At 44.2% G+C, this 18,939-nt stretch overlaps 7 protein-coding genes across 7 annotated transcripts; 4 read left to right on the forward strand and 3 right to left on the reverse strand.

Annotated features, from left to right (window-relative positions):
• Positions 1–3,800: 3,800 nt before the first annotated feature.
• LOC142150247 (histone H3) lies at positions 3,801–6,513 on the reverse strand. The gene is made up of 2 exons (XM_075205455.1): positions 6,431–6,513; positions 3,801–4,332 (listed from the first exon to the last, which is right to left on the reverse strand). Exon 2 carries the CDS (start codon positions 4,317–4,319, stop codon positions 3,909–3,911), a length of 411 nt encoding a protein of 136 aa, XP_075061556.1. The 5' UTR covers positions 4,320–4,332; positions 6,431–6,513; the 3' UTR covers positions 3,801–3,908.
• On the forward strand, positions 5,703–6,520 carry LOC142150246 (histone H1B-like). The gene has a single exon (XM_075205454.1). The coding sequence runs from the start codon at positions 5,726–5,728 to the stop codon at positions 6,317–6,319; it is 594 nt and encodes a 197-aa protein (XP_075061555.1). The 5' UTR covers positions 5,703–5,725; the 3' UTR covers positions 6,320–6,520.
• A 766-nt stretch (positions 6,521–7,286) lies between these two features.
• On the reverse strand, positions 7,287–7,710 carry LOC142150248 (histone H2A type 1-like). The gene has a single exon (XM_075205456.1). It carries the CDS (start codon positions 7,693–7,695, stop codon positions 7,303–7,305), a length of 393 nt encoding a protein of 130 aa, XP_075061557.1. The 5' UTR covers positions 7,696–7,710; the 3' UTR covers positions 7,287–7,302.
• A 280-nt stretch (positions 7,711–7,990) lies between these two features.
• LOC142150249 (histone H2B 1.1-like) lies at positions 7,991–8,540 on the forward strand. The gene has a single exon (XM_075205458.1). The coding sequence runs from the start codon at positions 8,012–8,014 to the stop codon at positions 8,390–8,392; it is 381 nt and encodes a 126-aa protein (XP_075061559.1). The 5' UTR covers positions 7,991–8,011; the 3' UTR covers positions 8,393–8,540.
• Positions 8,541–9,875: 1,335 nt separating this feature from the next.
• On the forward strand, positions 9,876–10,207 carry LOC142150250 (histone H4). Its single transcript, XM_075205459.1, has one exon. It carries the CDS (start codon positions 9,896–9,898, stop codon positions 10,205–10,207), a length of 312 nt encoding a protein of 103 aa, XP_075061560.1. The 5' UTR covers positions 9,876–9,895.
• Positions 10,208–11,487: 1,280 nt separating this feature from the next.
• LOC142150251 (histone H2B 1.1-like) lies at positions 11,488–11,921 on the reverse strand. Its single transcript, XM_075205460.1, has one exon. It carries the CDS (start codon positions 11,919–11,921, stop codon positions 11,541–11,543), a length of 381 nt encoding a protein of 126 aa, XP_075061561.1. The 3' UTR covers positions 11,488–11,540.
• A 298-nt stretch (positions 11,922–12,219) lies between these two features.
• On the forward strand, positions 12,220–12,944 carry LOC142150852 (histone H2A type 1-like). Its single transcript, XM_075206027.1, has 2 exons — positions 12,220–12,530; positions 12,826–12,944. The coding sequence occupies exons 1-2, from the start codon at positions 12,236–12,238 to the stop codon at positions 12,942–12,944; spliced, it is 414 nt and encodes a 137-aa protein (XP_075062128.1). The 5' UTR covers positions 12,220–12,235.
• The last annotated feature ends 5,995 nt before the right edge of the window (positions 12,945–18,939 follow it).

Genomic DNA, 18,939 nt, shown 5'->3' on the forward strand with positions numbered 1-18,939 from the left:
TTCAAATGGTCGACTAAGAGCCGGGACTGGCTGGTCATTGATTGGCTGACCGCTATCATGTTCAGATTCGCTGTTGTCAATCCCGGTGAGAGCGTACGGGAGCCCAGACTTACCTGCCCTTGATCAGAGGTCTAGTAAGCAGAATCCTCTTCTTTTTTAACCTCCTTGTTGGCTCCAGTGCTGTCTTCCTCAGGATACCCTTCTACACTGAGACTTACAGTACCGCAACAGTTTAATTTGTGTATCTCTTCCCTCAGTTTTGAATTTCAGTAAAGGAGAGTTTGGTGGTCTGGGTATGATGGTGTATTCTTCAGCCTCATCAATGGTCCATCCAAATGCAGCCCGAATTAAACTTTTATTTATTTCAGTGATAAAAATTGTAAATACAATATTTAGATTTAGCAGTGAATTAATGGGAAGAAAAAAACTAGAAGAGTATTTCTATACCTCTTAAACATGAAATTAGTATAAATAATGTGATACTAAAACCCTTCCTCTCCTGTTTTGTGTCGTCTCTGAAACTATATTACTTTGCTTTTAAATGGAAAAAAAAGTGTTGTTTAATTTTATAATGGTGCTTTAATGCTTATAAAGTTCTTGTGAAACTTGAAACAAACACGTTATAAAGTAGAAACACCATTCATGAGAAATTACTTCTCAGCTAGTTTAGTATTACAACATCGCCACCTGCTGTCCAATAAGCTACTTGTGGCTGAGATGTCCGCTTTATTATAGAGCCCGCTTTCCCGGCAACCCTTGTCAATGCCGAGCTGCATTCTGGGAGATGTAGTTTGGATAGAAGGCGGAAGGAATTGGAAGCAGGTAATGTAATAAAGTGTTATTGTGTGCGCACAAGGAAGGGCCATGGTCACCTCACATTGGGGCACATTTATCAATCATCGGCAAAAATGAACAATAGTTATCAATCCTTATCGGATGGATAAGGATTGAACTATTTCTCAGATTTATTAAAAACGGATCACAGAAGCAGCAGTTGCGATAAACTGCTGTTCCTGTGATAAAAAAAAATCACACTTACCCCGCCTCTTCCGAATGCGGTGTCCACGGATCTCCTCCAGGTGTTCTTCATTTTTCTTTACTCTGGAACTGCGCATGTGCAGTTCGAAAAACTGCACATGCGCAAAAAAAAACATCCCCGATCTGTCTCTGCAACTATAGTTGCAGAGACAGCGGTGAATGACAGCGAGGGATCATGTGATCCCTCCACACATGCGCTGTCCAGCTCTGCTCTTCGGACCAGAGCTGACAGCACTGAAATCTGACAGCACTGAAATCTGACATTTATGATAATAAGCGCCAGCTTCAGCTGGCGTACATTATCAAGACAAGTTTCCCCCCAAAAAATAGTTTTTTTCGGAACATGTTAGATTACGGCCAAGAGAAGTCACCATACTATTCGGTGACTGCTCCCAAAAACGTAGAGGAGTGCAAAGCAGCATATATCCACGATATCTGCTACGATGCACCCTTTATAAATATGCGGAGGACACAGAGGGACCTTAATTTCACGGTAAGAGCACTATTGTGCTTTCTTAAATATGCCCCATTGGCTTTGGAAGTGCTGGGACGTCCCCAGCCTGCTCCCCTAAAAACATCCCTTAGGTGCTGCACACACCGGCCACTAGTACTTGTGACATTGAAGGGGCATCACTCAGTGGGACATATCTCCCAACTGTCACCGAATCAGGACAAAAGTCCTTAAATGTGGGACGGCAGGACTGTCCCTCCAGAATCAATTGCTTCCATGGTGTTGGTGGTTATCACGTTGAACAACCCGGCCAGTGTGGTAAACAGCCCGGCTGACATGTTGATCTCATCTGGAGGGACAGATTGCTGCTCGGTATGTTCTTAGTATGTTGATCACTCCCATGTGAAACAGGCTTGTAAAACATGACAGGTCCTCTTTAAATTACACCCTTCATGTATGCAGTGAGGCAGCCATGTTGTTTCCTGAACTAATATTCATGAGAATACAAGATATCAAGTGACCAGTAGGTAGTGACCACTGAGGCCTGAAGTACAGAGATTCCTCTTGTTCCTAATTAATTGATGTTGCACTGAAGGCTGCATTGTTCATGTATATTGGTTTACCCCCAACATGTCTGTATCCACTGTGTGCAGGTGGAGACCACTGTAAGATGCAGTTTGACTTGTGATCAAAAACTTGTTTATGTATCTTGAGAGATCTCAAGCTATAAAATTAATTAAAAATAATATATAGTAATATGTGTTTGTTACTTTGCAGCCTGTGTTACAGAATGAATGGACAGTGCTGAGTCAAGGTACCTTCAATATGGGCATGAGAGGCTGCAAGCAGACTAAATATACATCTCAACTATGCCCAGCACCCTGCTCTTGGTGTTGAAAAATAATTAAGAGAAGGAATTTGATAAAGCCAGAGAAGTACACAGATGCCAGCGAACATATTTTGCTCAGCTTACTTTGTAGAGGATTAGTCTTTGGGTTTTTACTACAAATACTACATTGTGAACTATCATAATGATTATCTTGTAGCTTAAACCATTAGAATGTTTTACATTTACATAATATGCAGTCAAACAACCCAAAACCGCGCACACAGCCATGTACAATCGATCAACTAAAGGAGACATTAAATTGCTTTACTTCGTAAGCTATACACTGCAAACAATAGGAGCGACTGAGCGGGAATTTTAAATTCGCAAACGGTTGAGCGCTCAGCGAATCAGTGATAAGGGGGGAACCGAAGCCCGCGTCACACAACGTACAAAGAACCGCTGCCTACTGGACACGCCCCCTTCCTCTTATGTCCCCTATCAGGTCCGACCCAGCTGCATAAAAGAAGCTTGTTGCGCAGCTAAACTGTATCAGTTGGAACATTTTTGACTGAAGGTTACATCATGTCTGGACGCGGTAAAGGAGGCAAGGGGCTCGGGAAAGGCGGTGCTAAGAGGCACAGGAAGGTTCTCCGTGATAACATCCAGGGCATCACTAAACCAGCTATCCGTCGTTTAGCTCGTAGGGGAGGTGTGAAGCGCATCTCTGGGCTCATCTACGAGGAAACCCGCGGTGTCTTGAAGGTCTTCCTGGAGAATGTGATCCGTGATGCCGTCACTTACACAGAGCACGCAAAGAGAAAGACTGTCACAGCCATGGATGTCGTGTATGCCCTGAAACGTCAGGGTCGCACTCTGTACGGATTCGGAGGCTAATTTCTTTGTCTATCCCATTACAAACCACAAAGGCCCTTCTAAGGGCCGCCCACTATGTCTGTAAAGAGCTGTACGACTAATGTCCAGGACCGTGAGAGGTTTAGCTCCCTAATATCACGTTACACACACACCTATGATTACTTGTTTCTGCACAATACTGTGATTATCGACGCCATCGTTCAGTCTGTAATTTATATTAGCTATAATGGGGCCACATCGATTTCATCCCGTGTATAAATTGAGCGGTCTAATCTGTTTACAGCATGCGTCTACTAATTTATACCCCCACATGCTGCTTGCCATATTTGGGTGGATGTGCAAGTGAATCACTACCCCGGAACCCGCTTGCTCTTTGGAGCCACCCACCTTTTCCCGAGATATTGTGTAAAAGGCTGTTGGCTTTGGGAGGGGAATGTTGACGGATTCCCGTGAATTGCACAGTATTACCAGAGGGAACAAAGGAAACGAGTCAGACGTGGACAACAACGGCCCAGTGTTAATTATCTAATCGCGCTGATCATATAGAATATGTGTAATTAGAATCCACATCGGCAAACAAAATGCAGAGATTTTACACATAGATAATAACTTCTGATTAAAATGTTACTACACAGAATAATGCTGCAGCTCGTTTAGAGAAAGATTTGGTGGCTCTGAAAAGAGCCTTTGTGCTGTGTGTAAGTCAGTGCCGAGTCCTTATGCCCTCTCCCCTCGGATCCTGCGGGCCAGCTGGATGTCTTTGGGCATGATGGTCACCCTCTTAGCGTGGATGGCGCACAGGTTGGTGTCCTCGAAGAGCCCCACCAGATAAGCCTCGCTGGCCTCTTGCAGAGCCATGACAGCCGAGCTCTGGAAGCGCAGGTCGGTCTTGAAGTCCTGGGCGATCTCCCGCACCAAGCGCTGGAAGGGCAGCTTGCGGATCAACAGCTCAGTGGACTTCTGGTAGCGGCGGATCTCCCTCAGAGCGACGGTGCCTGGCCGGTAACGGTGAGGTTTCTTCACACCACCGGTAGCTGGGGCGCTCTTCCGGGCGGCTTTAGTTGCCAGCTGCTTGCGGGGAGCTTTCCCACCGGTGGACTTACGAGCGGTCTGCTTGGTCCTGGCCATAGTTCTACTGATTCTATAAAGAATATAAGATGCAGATTCTTAACAATCCTATTTATACAGTGTGCTGCAATGCAATTGGATGAGTTAAGAACGCCCTTCAAATTGATTGGCTTAAAAACTGCGTCTTAACTTTCAAAATGCCCGCCTAAATTCTTTGCTTATTACTTGACTCGTAATTTTTAATATTATATATTATTATAACTTAAGAAGGCCTGGCAAGCTCTCGAATTAAATGATGTGTAATAATAAAAAATTAAGTGTTTCCAGTCACGATAATTACAATGTATGTAAAAAAGCTATCCACATTGACCACACGGGGGTGCCATTGCATCACATTCAGCGAAGACGAGAGGGATAATAACTAGGGATAGTAAAAGGATTCGAACCACGTCAGGGAATATAATCACTTTTGTAGATCTATATTTATGCCTTGTTGATAATGACAAACACGGGTTTTAAATTATCGATCTGAAATCACTGTGCAATTATTTGTATTTGTGATCCAATGTTTTCCTGCTCTTCTTGGAGTCTCCACGGCCGAGGCCTCTGCTGGAGGCTTTGATTGTTTCAGACATTTTTCCCGCACAAAACCAAACCACTGGTGACCTGGGGTCACTATATATCCGAATACGTAGGTGGCTATAATAGCCCTGGACAATGCCTTTTCATTACATCAGGTGGTTTGCTTAGCAAAAATTCGATTAATGTCCCCTTCCTCCCAATGCCAACTGAAGGGGATGAAGGGAAGCTGGACAAGTTACCAGCAGTTCCCGCAGACCGCAAGGGGTTGTTGAGATGACCTGAACACAACAAGCTGTGTTTGTCTGTGAACATCTGCAGTCGTTTCTACCTGTGGCAGCTGACTATCTCAAGCTCTAGGCTGCTGGTAATCATCTATTGAGAGTTATCTGGTAGGACCCTGCCATTAATGTATGGATAAGAGAGATGAGACCCGTTGTAGATGGTAAAGAGGTCGGATATGTTTTTAGTACCTTTGATAAGCTTACTCAGCAGCAAATGTCAGCACATGATTTACAGCTGACAAGCTGGAGAACGAGCAGACACTATCATATGTCCTATAAAGGTCTCATTACTTCCCTCAAAAGAAACACAAAAGAGATCGCAGACATCCTGGAACTGCAGAGAAGGAATAGTGGGCGTGGCTTCGCTATCCACCAATAAACACAGCGGCTGGTTCTTTATCTCAGCCAATGGCCGCATATCCCTGAGCTGTATATAAATTCTTGGTTGAACAAGTCCTACAACTAAACGTGTCAGTTTGAGCATAGAGTCATAGTCATTTGTATTGGAGGATGTCTGAGCCAGTCCCAGCCGCAGCGCCTGCTGCTCCAGCAGAGGCCCCCGCCAAGAGTAAGCGGCCCAAGAAAGCAGCTTCAGCAGGATCCATGAAGAGCAGCAAAGCGTCCGGTCCCAGCGTGTCTGAGCAGATTGTAAAGGTGGCAGCTGCATCCAAGGAGCGTAATGGGATTTCCCTGGCCGCTGTGAAGAAAGCTCTGGCTGCCGGAGGATACGATGTGGAGAAGAACAACAGCCGCCTGAAGTTGGCGATCAAGAGCTTGGTGACCAAAGAAACCCTCATCCAGGTGAAAGGCAGCGGTGCCTCCGGCTCCTTTAAGCTGAACAAGAAACAGTTGGACAGCAAGGACAAGGCGGTGAAGAAGGCAGCAGTGGCCAAAGCCAAGAAAGTATCCAAGTCCCCCAAGAAGGCTCCGAGCGCATCCAAGAGCCCTAAAAAGGCGAAAAAACCGGCAGTTGCCAAGAAGGCTGCAAAAAGCCCAAAGAAGCCAAAAGTCGCTGTGAAATCCAAGAAGGTGGCCAAGAGCCCGGCCAAGAAGGCAGCGAAGCCTAAAGTGACCAAGAGCCCGGCCAAGAAGGCGGCTAAGCCTAAAGTGGCCAAGAAGGCAGCGAAGCCTAAAGTGACCAAGAGCCCGGCTAAGAAAGCAGCGAAGCCCAAGAAGACAGCTCCTAAGAAGAAGTAAAACTGCAGATCCGCACTCCGGTGCCCCGTTACACAAAGGCTCTTTTGAGAGCCACCCACTCGGTCTTGACTGAGCTATAATGTACCCCCCCATCCATCCTCTATCTTTTACCCTGTGGTGGTGACTGCTTCTGGCTCAACAAAGCAGATGTGAACCCCTTATGGTCCCCGGTAACAAATACCTCCAGACATCTGACTAGTTTACACACACATTGATAGTTACATATACATAACGTCAGTGCACCGTGACAATGGTTATTTTCTATAAGCAATTATGTCGCTCTTCTACACCCCGTGTGTAGCTTTATAAACCGTTTACTGCCCCTGAACAAAATGAGCAAAGGACGGAAACTCCTTATGTTTATATTACGGGATTATTTTCTTACTAGGTCATACGCTATACAACTGCTACCTATTGGACGGTTATGTCAGATTATTTAAATCCAGTGATTATCATCAAGTATTTGTTATCGACACCATAGGAAGCTTGTATTGGTCTCCGATTCACTGTGCTGACAAGTGTCATACACCGTAGTAACGTATCTCTTATATACTATTACTGTGTGTAAATCAATACTACCACCGTGTGATCAGTAGTGACGTCTGCCGTTTATCAGATACATTGTAATTTTTAAGATTGTTTACAATAAATGGTTTTCTAGTCTTTCAACTTTAATTCGGGAGCCTGTCAGGTCTTACGTAGGTAAAATTCTAATAGTAATATTATCGCTTCAGATTTAAGTGGTAAGCAAAATATAAAGCAGGCGTTCTGAAGGACGCAAGGAATATTAAATGAAAGTTTGAAGGACTGAACAGCAGAATCTGAGGAGAAAAGGCTGTTTCTCGTCTAGCTCAATAGTAAAACTGTCAGTGAGCTTCCGACTATCCAGATAAAGCAATAAGTAATGTATAAAGCCCTCGCAAGAAAATGTGGGTGGCCCTGAAAAGAGCCTTTGTGTTGTGGGGGTGTCAGTGGGGAGTAAATCACTTGCTCTTAGCTGCCTTGTGGCTCTCGGTCTTCTTGGGCAGCAGCACGGCCTGGATGTTGGGCAGGACGCCTCCCTGGGCGATCGTCACCCCACCGAGCAGCTTGTTTAGCTCTTCATCGTTGCGCACAGCCAGCTGCAGGTGGCGGGGGATGATGCGGGTCTTCTTGTTATCACGGGCGGCATTTCCTGCCAACTCCAGAATCTCAGCCGTTAGGTACTCGAGCACGGCGGCCAGATAGACAGGAGCTCCGGCTCCCACACGCTCGGCATAATTACCCTTTCTCAAAAGACGGTGAACACGTCCAACTGGAAACTGAAGCCCAGCCCGAGATGAGCGAGTCTTGGCCTTAGCCCGGGTCTTTCCGCCTTGTTTGCCTCTACCAGACATTTTCAGTTGCGTATTTCGTAATAAACTACTGTGATTAAACTCCTCCCTCATCCTTTTATTTATACCTTTCAGTGACAAACTCCTGCATCTCTGATTGGTCTGTTTTCGGACTAGCCAATGCAGCTGATGTTCAGGTATCCACCAATCCGTATAAGATAGAGGTGGGTATGATATTGAAACACATCACATGACATGACTAGCCAATAGCATATAGAGCTGGATATAAGTCTTATTTACATGGGCTGCCTATAAATAGGGCGATTGTGGGAGGTGCAAGTAATAGTCGCTGACTCACTGACCAGTATTTGTTTTAAGAATGCCTGATCCAGCAAAGTCTGCTCCTGCGGCCAAAAAGGGCTCCAAGAAAGCCGTGACCAAGACCCAGAAGAAAGATGGGAAGAAGCGTAGAAAGACCAGGAAGGAGAGTTATGCTATCTACGTGTACAAGGTGCTGAAGCAGGTCCACCCTGATACCGGCATCTCCTCCAAGGCCATGGGTATCATGAACTCCTTTGTTAATGACATTTTTGAGCGCATCGCAGGAGAAGCCTCCCGCCTGGCTCACTACAACAAGCGCTCCACCATCACCTCCCGGGAGATCCAGACCGCTGTGCGTCTACTGCTGCCCGGTGAGCTGGCCAAGCACGCCGTGTCTGAGGGCACTAAGGCCGTCACCAAGTACACCAGCGCCAAGTAATCTGCAAATTCCTCCTTTCCGAGTTGCCACAAAGGCTCTTTTAAGAGCCACCCAAATCTTCTTAATCGAGGCTATGACACTTGTTGGATCCCGCTGCTCTTTGTGTTCCTTGCAAACACAAGCCCACGTGCAGCTCTTACTGTCCGGGTACCCGTCTATAAACATAACGTGTTCGCTTTCAGCAAACATGAATGAAATGCCTTTTAGATCTCGTATGTCAGTAAATCATTCTGTCCTTACCTTCTGTTACCAAACTGCACCTGGCTGCTCTCTAACTGCCCCGTGCTCCCTGCTGCATCTAGGCGGCTAGAAGGAACTCTGACCCGACTAGTATCAGCTGCCTGACCGGTATTTAGCGCCTCTAGAGCAGGCTGTGCTGTCCGGGCTTCTCATTAGAAATCTGTTGACCACTGGCTATAGTTCTTCTGCAGACCAGGTACCGGTGCCAACACAACATATTTAATTCTGTCGGCTCTCATAAAGCATACAATATACATTAGTAACAATACATTGTGGCACATACACTGGCGAAACTAAGGGAGGAATAACCTTTATTAAAACACAGTGGTGGTCACCTCCCAGTCATCTGCGGACTAAATGGGCAATCCCGGATAGCCAGCAAGCACAGAAAGGTCTCAACCTGGACACATTTAAGAATTCTAAATGCGTGAAATTAGACATTACAAACAAGGTACTTTCAATATGGGGTACAGGGATTGCTGCACAGTCAGTACTGCCCAGCATCCTGCTCTCGCCACATGAGAGCGTTACTTCACCAGAGCTTGCGGTGTTTTGAAAATAACCATTGAAGTCCAGTTGTTTTTTTTTATATCTTTATATCATTACAGATGTTGCTGTCATTTGACATACACTAGGCTGGTTCTACGCTTTAAAAAGTCAATTTCAGGCAGAAATCCTCATTCTAATGCATTATTCAAATAAGTCATATTATATTTAGTGTTTTTATTTGTGGCTGCAGTTAAAAATGTACAGAGCCTGTCACTAGTAAATTCAAAGGTATTTAAAGGAATACAAGATTAGATCCAACTGAAACACGACAGATAACTACACTGCTACCACCTTATATTACAAATATATTATTACTTTCATCATCAATATATGTTAACAACCGACCAGTGTTATAGATTGCAGATTAAAACTCTAAAATGTGTAATTTCTACATAATAAAATGCCGTCACACAACTTGAAAAAAACAGACAGATAACCATTCAGCTAAAATGAGAAACTAAATTAAATAAGATCATAAGCTAAACACTACAATGACTATAAGCGACGCGGCGGGAATTTTAAAATCTTTAACGGCTGCTCGTTCAGCCAATCGGCAAGGGGAACGAAAGCCACATGTAGCAATAATTATCAAATGACACGCCCATTTCTTCCTCTATACTTTGTGTCCTTTCAGGTCCGACTTAACTGTATTAAAGAAGTTTGCTGTACAACCAATTCACATCAGTTGATTAGGCAACGCCAGCAGTGCAAATCATGTCTGGACGCGGTAAAGGAGGCAAGGGGCTCGGGAAAGGCGGTGCTAAGAGGCACAGGAAGGTGCTCCGTGATAACATCCAGGGCATCACTAAACCAGCTATCCGTCGTTTAGCTCGTAGGGGAGGTGTGAAGCGCATCTCTGGGCTCATCTACGAGGAGACCCGCGGTGTCCTGAAGGTCTTCCTGGAGAATGTGATCCGTGATGCCGTCACTTACACAGAGCACGCAAAGAGAAAGACTGTCACAGCCATGGATGTCGTGTATGCCCTGAAACGTCAGGGTCGCACTCTGTACGGGTTTGGAGGTTAATTTCTCTGTATCCCATTACACACAAAGGCTCTTTTAAGAGCCACCCACTCAGTCTTCAAAGAGCTGTAAGTTTACTATTATGCCCATGATTACTGGAGGAATAGGTCTGTAGCATTTTAAGATACTACAGCATATCACCCCACGGCTTTGTTACACGTAGATCCAATACATGAGTGAATAGTGACACCATCACTCGCAGCCTGTTCTGAGTGCGGGAGTTACACCGCAGACATCCGTCTCAACCATTGTATAAAGTAGGCGAAGACCACTAATCTATGCTTTTACAACGTGTAGTCAAATGAGCGTAAATCCCAGCTGTGGAACGGGTTTACATGTTGGGGGACGAGTACAGGGAAACGTAACCAGGAGACTTTCAAAAAATACAAAGCAACATAATAAACGGGGTAATAATACAAAGGGTGTCATAGCATCGATTGAGAAAGACATTATATTCTTCCTGCCCCATACCAGCCAAAATGAAAAAATATTGATTACCACCTCGTATCCAGAAGCAGTGGTTCTTTCAGGGTGGGTTTCCCACAGGAATTGAGAAATACGTATCCTGGGGAAATTATAAAGACTCTACAGGGAAAATCTTGTGGTAAGACCCTAGCGTACCATCCCCCTATCCACGAACTAATTGGTAATGTGAGTGTTGCAATGGTGCGTTAAACATTTTCTCTGCACATATGTCAGCACGGAGGGAGGAGACTGGGAGAAGACCCTGCAACAGCTCCTCTTTACATTTAACGAGGTATCTCAGGAGTCCACCAAGTTTTCTCTATTCAAGAGTCTATATGGGCGGCGAGTGATGCATCCATTAGATACGAGAAAGCTGGGAAAGCCCCTTTTTCAATCGCTTAGGTCTCCACTATGTACGGTTTCGGAGGCCAATTTCTTTGCCATGTTGAAAAACAAAAAGGCTCTTTTGAGAGCCACCCACTCAATCTTCAAAGAGTTGTAGTATGTCCATGTCCTAGAGCACAAACATACCCCCATATACCACTTATTTCATCTAGATTCTACGCATGGCAGTTTTAGAACATCTATTACTCAAGACCTGTTATTCACGTTATTAAAAGACCTTGGGCTGCACAGCGTTACAAATATCGGCCCTTACATGATCTGAAGGGAAATGCTAGGCAGTGATTAAAGCGTAAGGAACAATATGTGGGGTATTGCAAGAACGAGTAGCTTGAAATGTGATGGTTTCGCGGAGATACAAAACACCACAAAGAACATGCGGGATCTAGCAAATGTCATAGCCTCGATTGAGAAGATTTGGGTGGCTCTTAAAAGAGCCTTTGTGTTATCTTAGAACAGAGATTGCAGATTACTTGGCGCTGGTGTACTTGGTGACGGCCTTGGTGCCCTCAGACACGGCGTGCTTTGCCAGCTCACCGGGCAGCAGTAGACGCACAGCGGTCTGGATCTCCCGGGAGGTGATGGTGGAGCGCTTGTTGTAGTGAGCCAGGCGGGAGGCTTCGCCTGCGATGCGCTCAAAAATGTCATTAACAAAGGAGTTCATGATACCCATGGCCTTGGAGGAGATGCCGGTATCAGGGTGGACCTGCTTCAGCACCTTGTACACGTAGATAGCATAACTCTCCTTCCTGGTCTTTCTACGCTTCTTCCCATCTTTCTTCTGGGTCTTGGTCACGGCTTTTTTGGAGCCCTTTTTGGCCGCAGGTGCAGACTTGGCTGGTTCAGGCATTGCAATAACAAGATCTCGACAGAGTGTAAAGAAACTATTACTAGCACCGCCCACAATCGCTGTATTTATAGGCAGTCTATGTAAATTAACCTTATCTTCAGCTCTAGGCGCTATTGGTTAGTTCTGTCACGGGATCTTTAGAAAAGCTATACCCCTTCTCCCTGTGCTGATTGGTGAGTGCCCGAACATTTTTGTCACTGGCCAGTCTGAAAACGGACCAATCACAGATGCAGTCGTTTGTTTTTCGAACATATAAATAAAGGAATGAAGGCGGAGTTTGCTACTCGTGTGTATTGAATTAACCTGAGCATAACATGTCTGGTAGAGGCAAACAAGGCGGTAAGACCCGGGCTAAGGCCAAGACTCGCTCATCTCGGGCCGGTCTTCAGTTTCCTGTTGGCCGTGTTCACCGTCTTTTGAGGAAGGGGAACTATGCTCATCGTGTGGGAGCCGGAGCTCCTGTCTATCTGGCCGCCGTGCTCGAGTACCTGACGGCTGAGATTCTGGAGTTGGCTGGAAATGCCGCCCGTGATAACAAGAAGACCCGTATCATCCCCCGCCACCTGCAGCTGGCTGTGCGCAACGACGAAGAGCTAAACAAGCTGCTCGGTGGGGTGACGATCGCCCAGGGAGGCGTCCTGCCCAACATCCAGGCCGTGCTGCTGCCCAAGAAGACCGAGAGCCACAAGGCAGCTAAGAGCAAGTGATTTACTCCCCACTGACACCCCCACAACACAAAGGCTCTTTTCAGAGCCACCCACGTTTTCTTACTAGAGCTCTATACACATTACTATTCGTTTTATCTGGGTAATCAAAGGTTCCCTGGTAGTTCTACTTTTGAGCCAGATACGGTTTCCCACAATTTCCCCACAATTTAGCTGTCCCGTTTCATACACATTTTCAGCTCTAAATTATGCACGTAGCCTTTATTCTCATTGGAACTGCTCCATGGATCCTTTCAACCACATATATCAGCGGCTTCGTGTAGTAGAAAGCAGTGAGATGGGGTCTCACTTGCTGTAGAGAGAGGATTAGGTGGCTCCGAGAAGAGCCTTTGTGCTGTGTATAAAGGAGTGACGAGAAGCTGCTCTTTCCCCTTAGATTTCGAGGGCCAGCCATTCAAAATTGATTGATTTAAACACATTTCATTGGCTCTTTCAAATGCGTGTAATTTTTGCTTACTAGATAAATCTGAATTAATCCGATTACAGGCAGGCTCTCGAATTAAAATTGGTTACAGTATAAAGTATTATACATGCTACCAGACCTAAAAATGACGATGTATCTGAAAAGGAAAAACACAGGCAGCTATCAATACTGACCACACGGTGATGCTATTGTTCCACATAACTTTTATAGATGAGAGAGATGCTAGATTGACACTTGAAAGTACAGGGAATCGGAGAACAACAGGCAATACAAGCTTCCTATAGCTTGATGACTCATACTTATTTATAATGATAATCACTAGATTTTAATAATAAATCTTACATGACTGCAATTTCTGACCTTCAGATAAAGTATTGCAACAACATCTGCACTCGCACAATCATATATTGTAGCAAAGCACTTTGTATCGGTAGATTTTGTTTTATAAACTTCCTAAAACTCACCAACAATAATTTAACAATGTCGTGCAAATTTGGAAGTGTGTTCACACTCACCACCGTCCTTCGAAAATGTGCTGATAGTTCCACCAACTGTGATGCCTTTTGTGTTTGTGCATATTTAAACATATGATGTTGTGTAAAAGTACAACATAAGCACACTTAGATACAATGATCACTTCATAGAGAATCAGTAATAAACGTTCTATATGTGCTCTATTTGTTCCACTATCCAAGTGTATATAACATGAACTGTAAACCCATGTACAAATATATAATCTCAATAAGGTCTCTTACTGGTGTGCTAGGTGTCCTCACACACACACACACACACACACACACACACATATAGTCAAAGTCGTATAATTGGATGAACGAAAGTATTGGTTTAATATTGGTTTGCCGTGCAATTGCGAAGAGTACGCCACGTAACACGTGGCGTGATGCGATCGCACTGTAACATACGCACGCACACACTCGCATTACAACATTTAGTTATTTATACCAAATTTCAGCCCTTTTTGATTTTTTTTTCCCCACACACACTAAGAATTTAGTAGGTCAGTGTATAACTCTGCCCAGCAGGTGGCGCCGCAACTTTTTTTTTTTTTTTTACACACAGACGCCACCTAGCATTTATATATATATATATATATATATATATATATATATATATATATATATATATATATATATATTATATGTACACTTCAGTGATACTCAAGGTTCAGGTTGTGGGAAAGGTGGCATGTCTGGTATCATACTGAAACCCTATTCATCAGCAGCTGTCCGGTGCAGTCGGCGAAGAGATCACACATTGCATACTTTAGTTATTGATATTAGGGAATACACCTTTGTATGATGCTGGCTATGAAAGGAGCAGACCCCCCTGGATAGACGACCCCCACCTTTGGATTCATTAGATTGAATCAGCCTATGATCTGTTTACCCTGGACCCACACAACGTCTGGACCTATAGAAACAATCTACGTCATCTCTATTGTTCAAGTGTAACACTGTACTGTATATAATCATAGCTGCACACCCTTTGGCTCTCAGTCAACTCTGACACAGTATTCTAACAGATATACTGTCCACCAGGTCCCGTGGGTGCGCAGCGAGCGCATGCGATAGCATTGGTATGTACTTATCTTTTGGTATTGGCTGTGCTGTACTGTACTTTATCATAATATAATCATGTATTGAATTGTTGACTATTTACATCTGCTAAAATAAACCACCTTGTGCTTTGGAAACACATACAATTGATTGGCCAATGCTTATTTTAAAACAATAGAATTACTTTAATAATTGGGGGCTCGTGAGTTTAGGAGTTACGTTATCGGCAGGTATGCAACGCTTACGGTATTCGGTTCCTCAACAAAGGGTGGATTGACAGACGCGTCACATAACAGGAAAGAACGCAATGTATTTAAGACCTGTGGTTCACTTTGTATTGCGAAACCGAATGTCTGTTGTTGCATAGACTGAAGGAACGCTAATTTGAATCTAGGGACAAGGAAGAAAAATGTTTATTTTTATTGTCGTTTTGCGTTTTAAAGGGTACTGCATTGCCTAGTGTATGTGTGCTTCCTGTTTAGCGTGTATGAACTTCCGGTATTGTTGCCACGTGTGTAAACAGTCATGATCATAGTCTGTTAGCTATGCATAGTGTAATCACTTGGTAAAATCTCTGAAAAGATAGTGCCATTGTTTGGGAAATTTATTTTCTGTACAGAAAACCAAGGTTATGTGTGTGTATGTGAATGAATACATAAAGGCAAAAATATACTGGTAACTATAGGCAACTATAGGTTTTTACACGCAGGGCCGCCGAGAGGGGGGGGGAGCGGGTACAGTTTACCCGGGCTCGGCCATGCCAGGGGGCCCGGGACGGGCCCTCGCTGCTAATAAAATTTATTTATTTTCTTATTTTATTTTTCTCTCTTGCGGTATTTTTTTTTTAACTTTTTTTTTTTTTCCCCGCGGGGGGGGGGGTCTTGGGTTTCTTGGGAGCTGTAAGAAAAAATAAATAATAATAAAAAAAAATACTCACGTGATCGCGCGGCGCCGTGTCCCTCCTCTCCTCCATTCACACTGACTGCCGGGCGTGACGGCATCAAGTCACGCCTGTCAGTCAGTGAGGAGCGCCACAGCCAGCATGAAGAAAGAAGACAGAAGAGCAGAAAAGAAAAGAAAGAAGTTGACAAAAGGTAAGTAAAGAAACGGAGAGGCTAGGGGAGGAAAACAGGGAGGGACAGTACTATAAAGAAAGGGGACAGAGAAACAGAGGAGGAAAAAAAGGAGAGAGCCACAGAGTAATAAAAAAAAAAGTGGGAGAGAGGAACAGAGGAGGAAAAAAAGGAGAGAGCCACAGGGGAATAAAAAAAAAGTGGGAGAGAGGAACAGAGGAGGAAAAAAAGGAGAGAGCCACAGGGGAATAAAAAAAAAATTGGGGAGAGAGGAACAGAGGAGGGAAAAAAAGTGGGAGAGAGGAACAGAGGAGGACAAAAAAGGAGAGAGCCACAGAGGAATAAAAAAAAATTGGGGAGAGAGGAACAGAGGAGGGAAAAAAAGTGGGAGAGAGGAACAGAGGAGGAAAAAAAAGTGGGAGAGAGGAACAGAGGAGGAAAAAAGTGGGAGAGAGGAACAGAGGAATAAAAAAAGTGGGAGAGAGGCACAAAGTAAAAAAGAAGGGGGAAAAGCAGCATGGAGGTCGCAGTGTGAGCATAAGGGGGTACAGTGTAGTTGTGATGAAGGGGCACAGTAATGTGTGTGATGGCACAGGGGGCTTGTTGCAATGTAGTGTGTGAGGTAGGTGGCGGCTAATTAATGGGCGCTATTTTGTTTGTAGGGTGATGGTGAGGCAATTTAATAGTAGGGACTATTAATTTAAGATGGGGTGGTTTGGGGGCTATTGAATCTTGGGGTGAGTTTAGGGAGAATGAGGTCTATTTATTAAATGTGACTATGAATTATTTAATGGCAGTGATGGTTGCGGGAAATAGGTATTGCTGGGGCTGTTTTCAGGAAGTGAAATAGGTTTATTTATTAAATGTGAATACTATTATTTTAATGTTGGGGCTGGAGGAAGGCCTAATTATTAATCGTGAGTGCTATTGATTTAAGGCCGGGGCTGGCTGTAATTTTCTAAATGTAGCCATTTTTTTTTCAAAATAGGTCCTTCAACATTCCTGGATCCGGACAAGCCACAACTAAAGAAACCAGCAGCCACAGGTGGAGAAAGTGAGAAGAACAGGTAGGAGAGAGCAGCACAGTGTGTGAAATGTTGTGATTCTAGTAGGGACAATACCAATTTTTGGTGAATGTTGTGCCCAATGTAAGGTGTAGGCCAAGACTGAACTGTTTGTGTACACACTGCATTGTTTGTATACTACACTGTGGTGGTAGATGTCCTGAAAGTCAGGAGTGCTTGAACATATGTGACGCTCCGGCGAATTGAGAGCCTAGTGGTTTTTATGTTAGCCACGCCCCAATGGCACGTTTGCCACGCCCCCAAATGCATGACCACACCTCCCAACATTTTTGCACCGCCAATCACAATGTTCACAGATAACTAGTATCTCTGAGCAGTGCGGTTTGACCGCATGGCAGGGCCTTGATTAAGTATTGGGAGGGCAGTGTGGAACTATTTAAAATTGATAGCGCTTTTGTTCAGGTGTGTCTGACGGGGCATGGTAAAAAAGGTGACCTGACAACAAAGGTTCTGTTCTAGGGCTGAGCAGGATATAAAGAAACCTTTGTGTGAGTGGTGTTCTGTTCTAACAAAAAGCAGGTGATAAAGACACACCACAGAGCATGCATAGCATACTCAAAACGAAAATAGCAGGTTTTCGCGGCATTCCCAAATATTAATCGCAAAGCTTACAGATAGTTAGTATCCGTAAGCGGTGCGGTCGGACCGCATGGTTGATTTAGTGCAGCCGTGATTGCGACTTGGGAGATGTGGGAGGAAATACGCTGCAACCACTGATATTCTTGATTGATATCGGTTGCTAACAGTGGTAAAGTACTCAAACTAGGAAGGGCATTGATATCTTTAAGGGGACATGCCTGTTGAAAATGTCCACGAATAAAAAAAAATCTCTAGTAAGCTCTGTTTGAAAGGAGAACAGGTAAAAGTATTTTTTGTGTAGCGTTGAGAAATAGGTTGTTTTCATAATGGATGCGAAGCAAACGCTAGAGATAGTTCATGTTGTGCTGCCTAATGAATGGCCGGTTGGTTCTGCAAAGTATGTTATCTATAATAAATACGGTGCGTATGCAACGGCATACTGCGACAAATGGGTCAAGATGACCCGGGAGTGTGTGAAACCTTTCCCAAACATAGGTAGTCTTGACTCAGAGGTGTTAAATAATGTTAGAGATAAAGTGTGGTTGATTAAATCAACAAAAACGAGAATTGAACATGATGACTGTTTAAATTTGTGGCAACAAGAAGGGTACACGTGACACAGGAGCGCGTGGTCAGCGGAAGTAAGCGTACCGGAAACAAGTATTACGGAAGTGTGCGTTGCAAAGCGTGGCAAACTGAGCGCAAACACGCCCCCGACAAATTCGGTCGGGGCGGATAGTACCAAAAATGTGAAAACTGTAACTAGTAACTTGTATAATGTCTTAAGTGATGTTTTAAAGGAAGAAAATGTACCCACAGTCATTTCAGCCATTGCCCATGCCAGTAACATACACGGACAAGGAAAAGGAATGGTTCCACCAGCAGGGGCAGTAGCTGAAATTGGTGAGAATAATGTAAAGGTTATCAAAGGGGGAGACATTCATTGTACTGCAACAGCGATTCCAGCAACTAGTTCAGAACATAGTGATTTGGTAGGCTTATATCCTGTCCGCACAACAGCAGTTCCCAATGGGAAAGCGGACAGAGATGGTGTAGTTCCCATGAAACAGGTAGCCATGTATTTTCCATGGACTAAGACGGAACTATTTACAATTATGTCTGATTTCCCTGATCCTAGAAAAGATTTGGCCAAGTGTCAGAAATTTATTAGACATTTAGGTAATGCACATGAGCCTACTAATAAAGATTGGCGAGTGTTGTTTAGAGCTTGTCTTCCTCTCGATACTGATGTACAAAAGTTCATTAAGGGTTGTAGGTTGGAGAAGGATAAACCCTTAACTGAGGATGACAATCAGGATAATATTGGACGTATAATCACAGAGTTGGCCATATATTTTCCAGTGACTATGGAATGGGGCAAAATATATGCCATCAAACAAAAAGGTAATGAGAATACAACTGATTATTTTTCAAGGGCTCTAGCGGCCATGATTAAGTACACAGGAATATTGGATATAAGGGTGAATCCACTTTACAGAAAGGTAGCTGTTGCAGTACTAATGGACGGCCTCCGGGAGGATCTAAGGACCTGGAT

The sequence above is a fragment of the Mixophyes fleayi genome, chromosome 4 (assembly GCF_038048845.1).
Source record: "Mixophyes fleayi isolate aMixFle1 chromosome 4, aMixFle1.hap1, whole genome shotgun sequence".
NCBI lineage: Eukaryota > Metazoa > Chordata > Amphibia > Anura > Limnodynastidae > Mixophyes > Mixophyes fleayi.

What these genes read in the sequence shown, in the direction of transcription:
- LOC142150852 (XM_075206027.1), top strand. Translation starts at nt 12,236, where the DNA reads ATGTCTGGTAGAGGCAAACAAGGCGGTAAGACCCGGGCTAAGGCCAAG. An exon ending in AGAGCTAAACAAGCTGCTCG is followed by an intron (nt 12,531 to 12,825) that starts GTGGGGTGACGA and finishes ACACATTTTCAG; the next exon opens with CTCTAAATTATGCACGTAGC.
- LOC142150250 (XM_075205459.1), top strand. Translation starts at nt 9,896, where the DNA reads ATGTCTGGACGCGGTAAAGGAGGCAAGGGGCTCGGGAAAGGCGGTGCT.
- LOC142150247 (XM_075205455.1), bottom strand. Translation starts at nt 4,319, where the DNA reads ATGGCCAGGACCAAGCAGACCGCTCGTAAGTCCACCGGTGGGAAAGCT.
- LOC142150249 (XM_075205458.1), top strand. Translation starts at nt 8,012, where the DNA reads ATGCCTGATCCAGCAAAGTCTGCTCCTGCGGCCAAAAAGGGCTCCAAG.
- LOC142150248 (XM_075205456.1), bottom strand. Translation starts at nt 7,695, where the DNA reads ATGTCTGGTAGAGGCAAACAAGGCGGAAAGACCCGGGCTAAGGCCAAG.
- LOC142150251 (XM_075205460.1), bottom strand. Translation starts at nt 11,921, where the DNA reads ATGCCTGAACCAGCCAAGTCTGCACCTGCGGCCAAAAAGGGCTCCAAA.
- LOC142150246 (XM_075205454.1), top strand. Translation starts at nt 5,726, where the DNA reads ATGAAGAGCAGCAAAGCGTCCGGTCCCAGCGTGTCTGAGCAGATTGTA.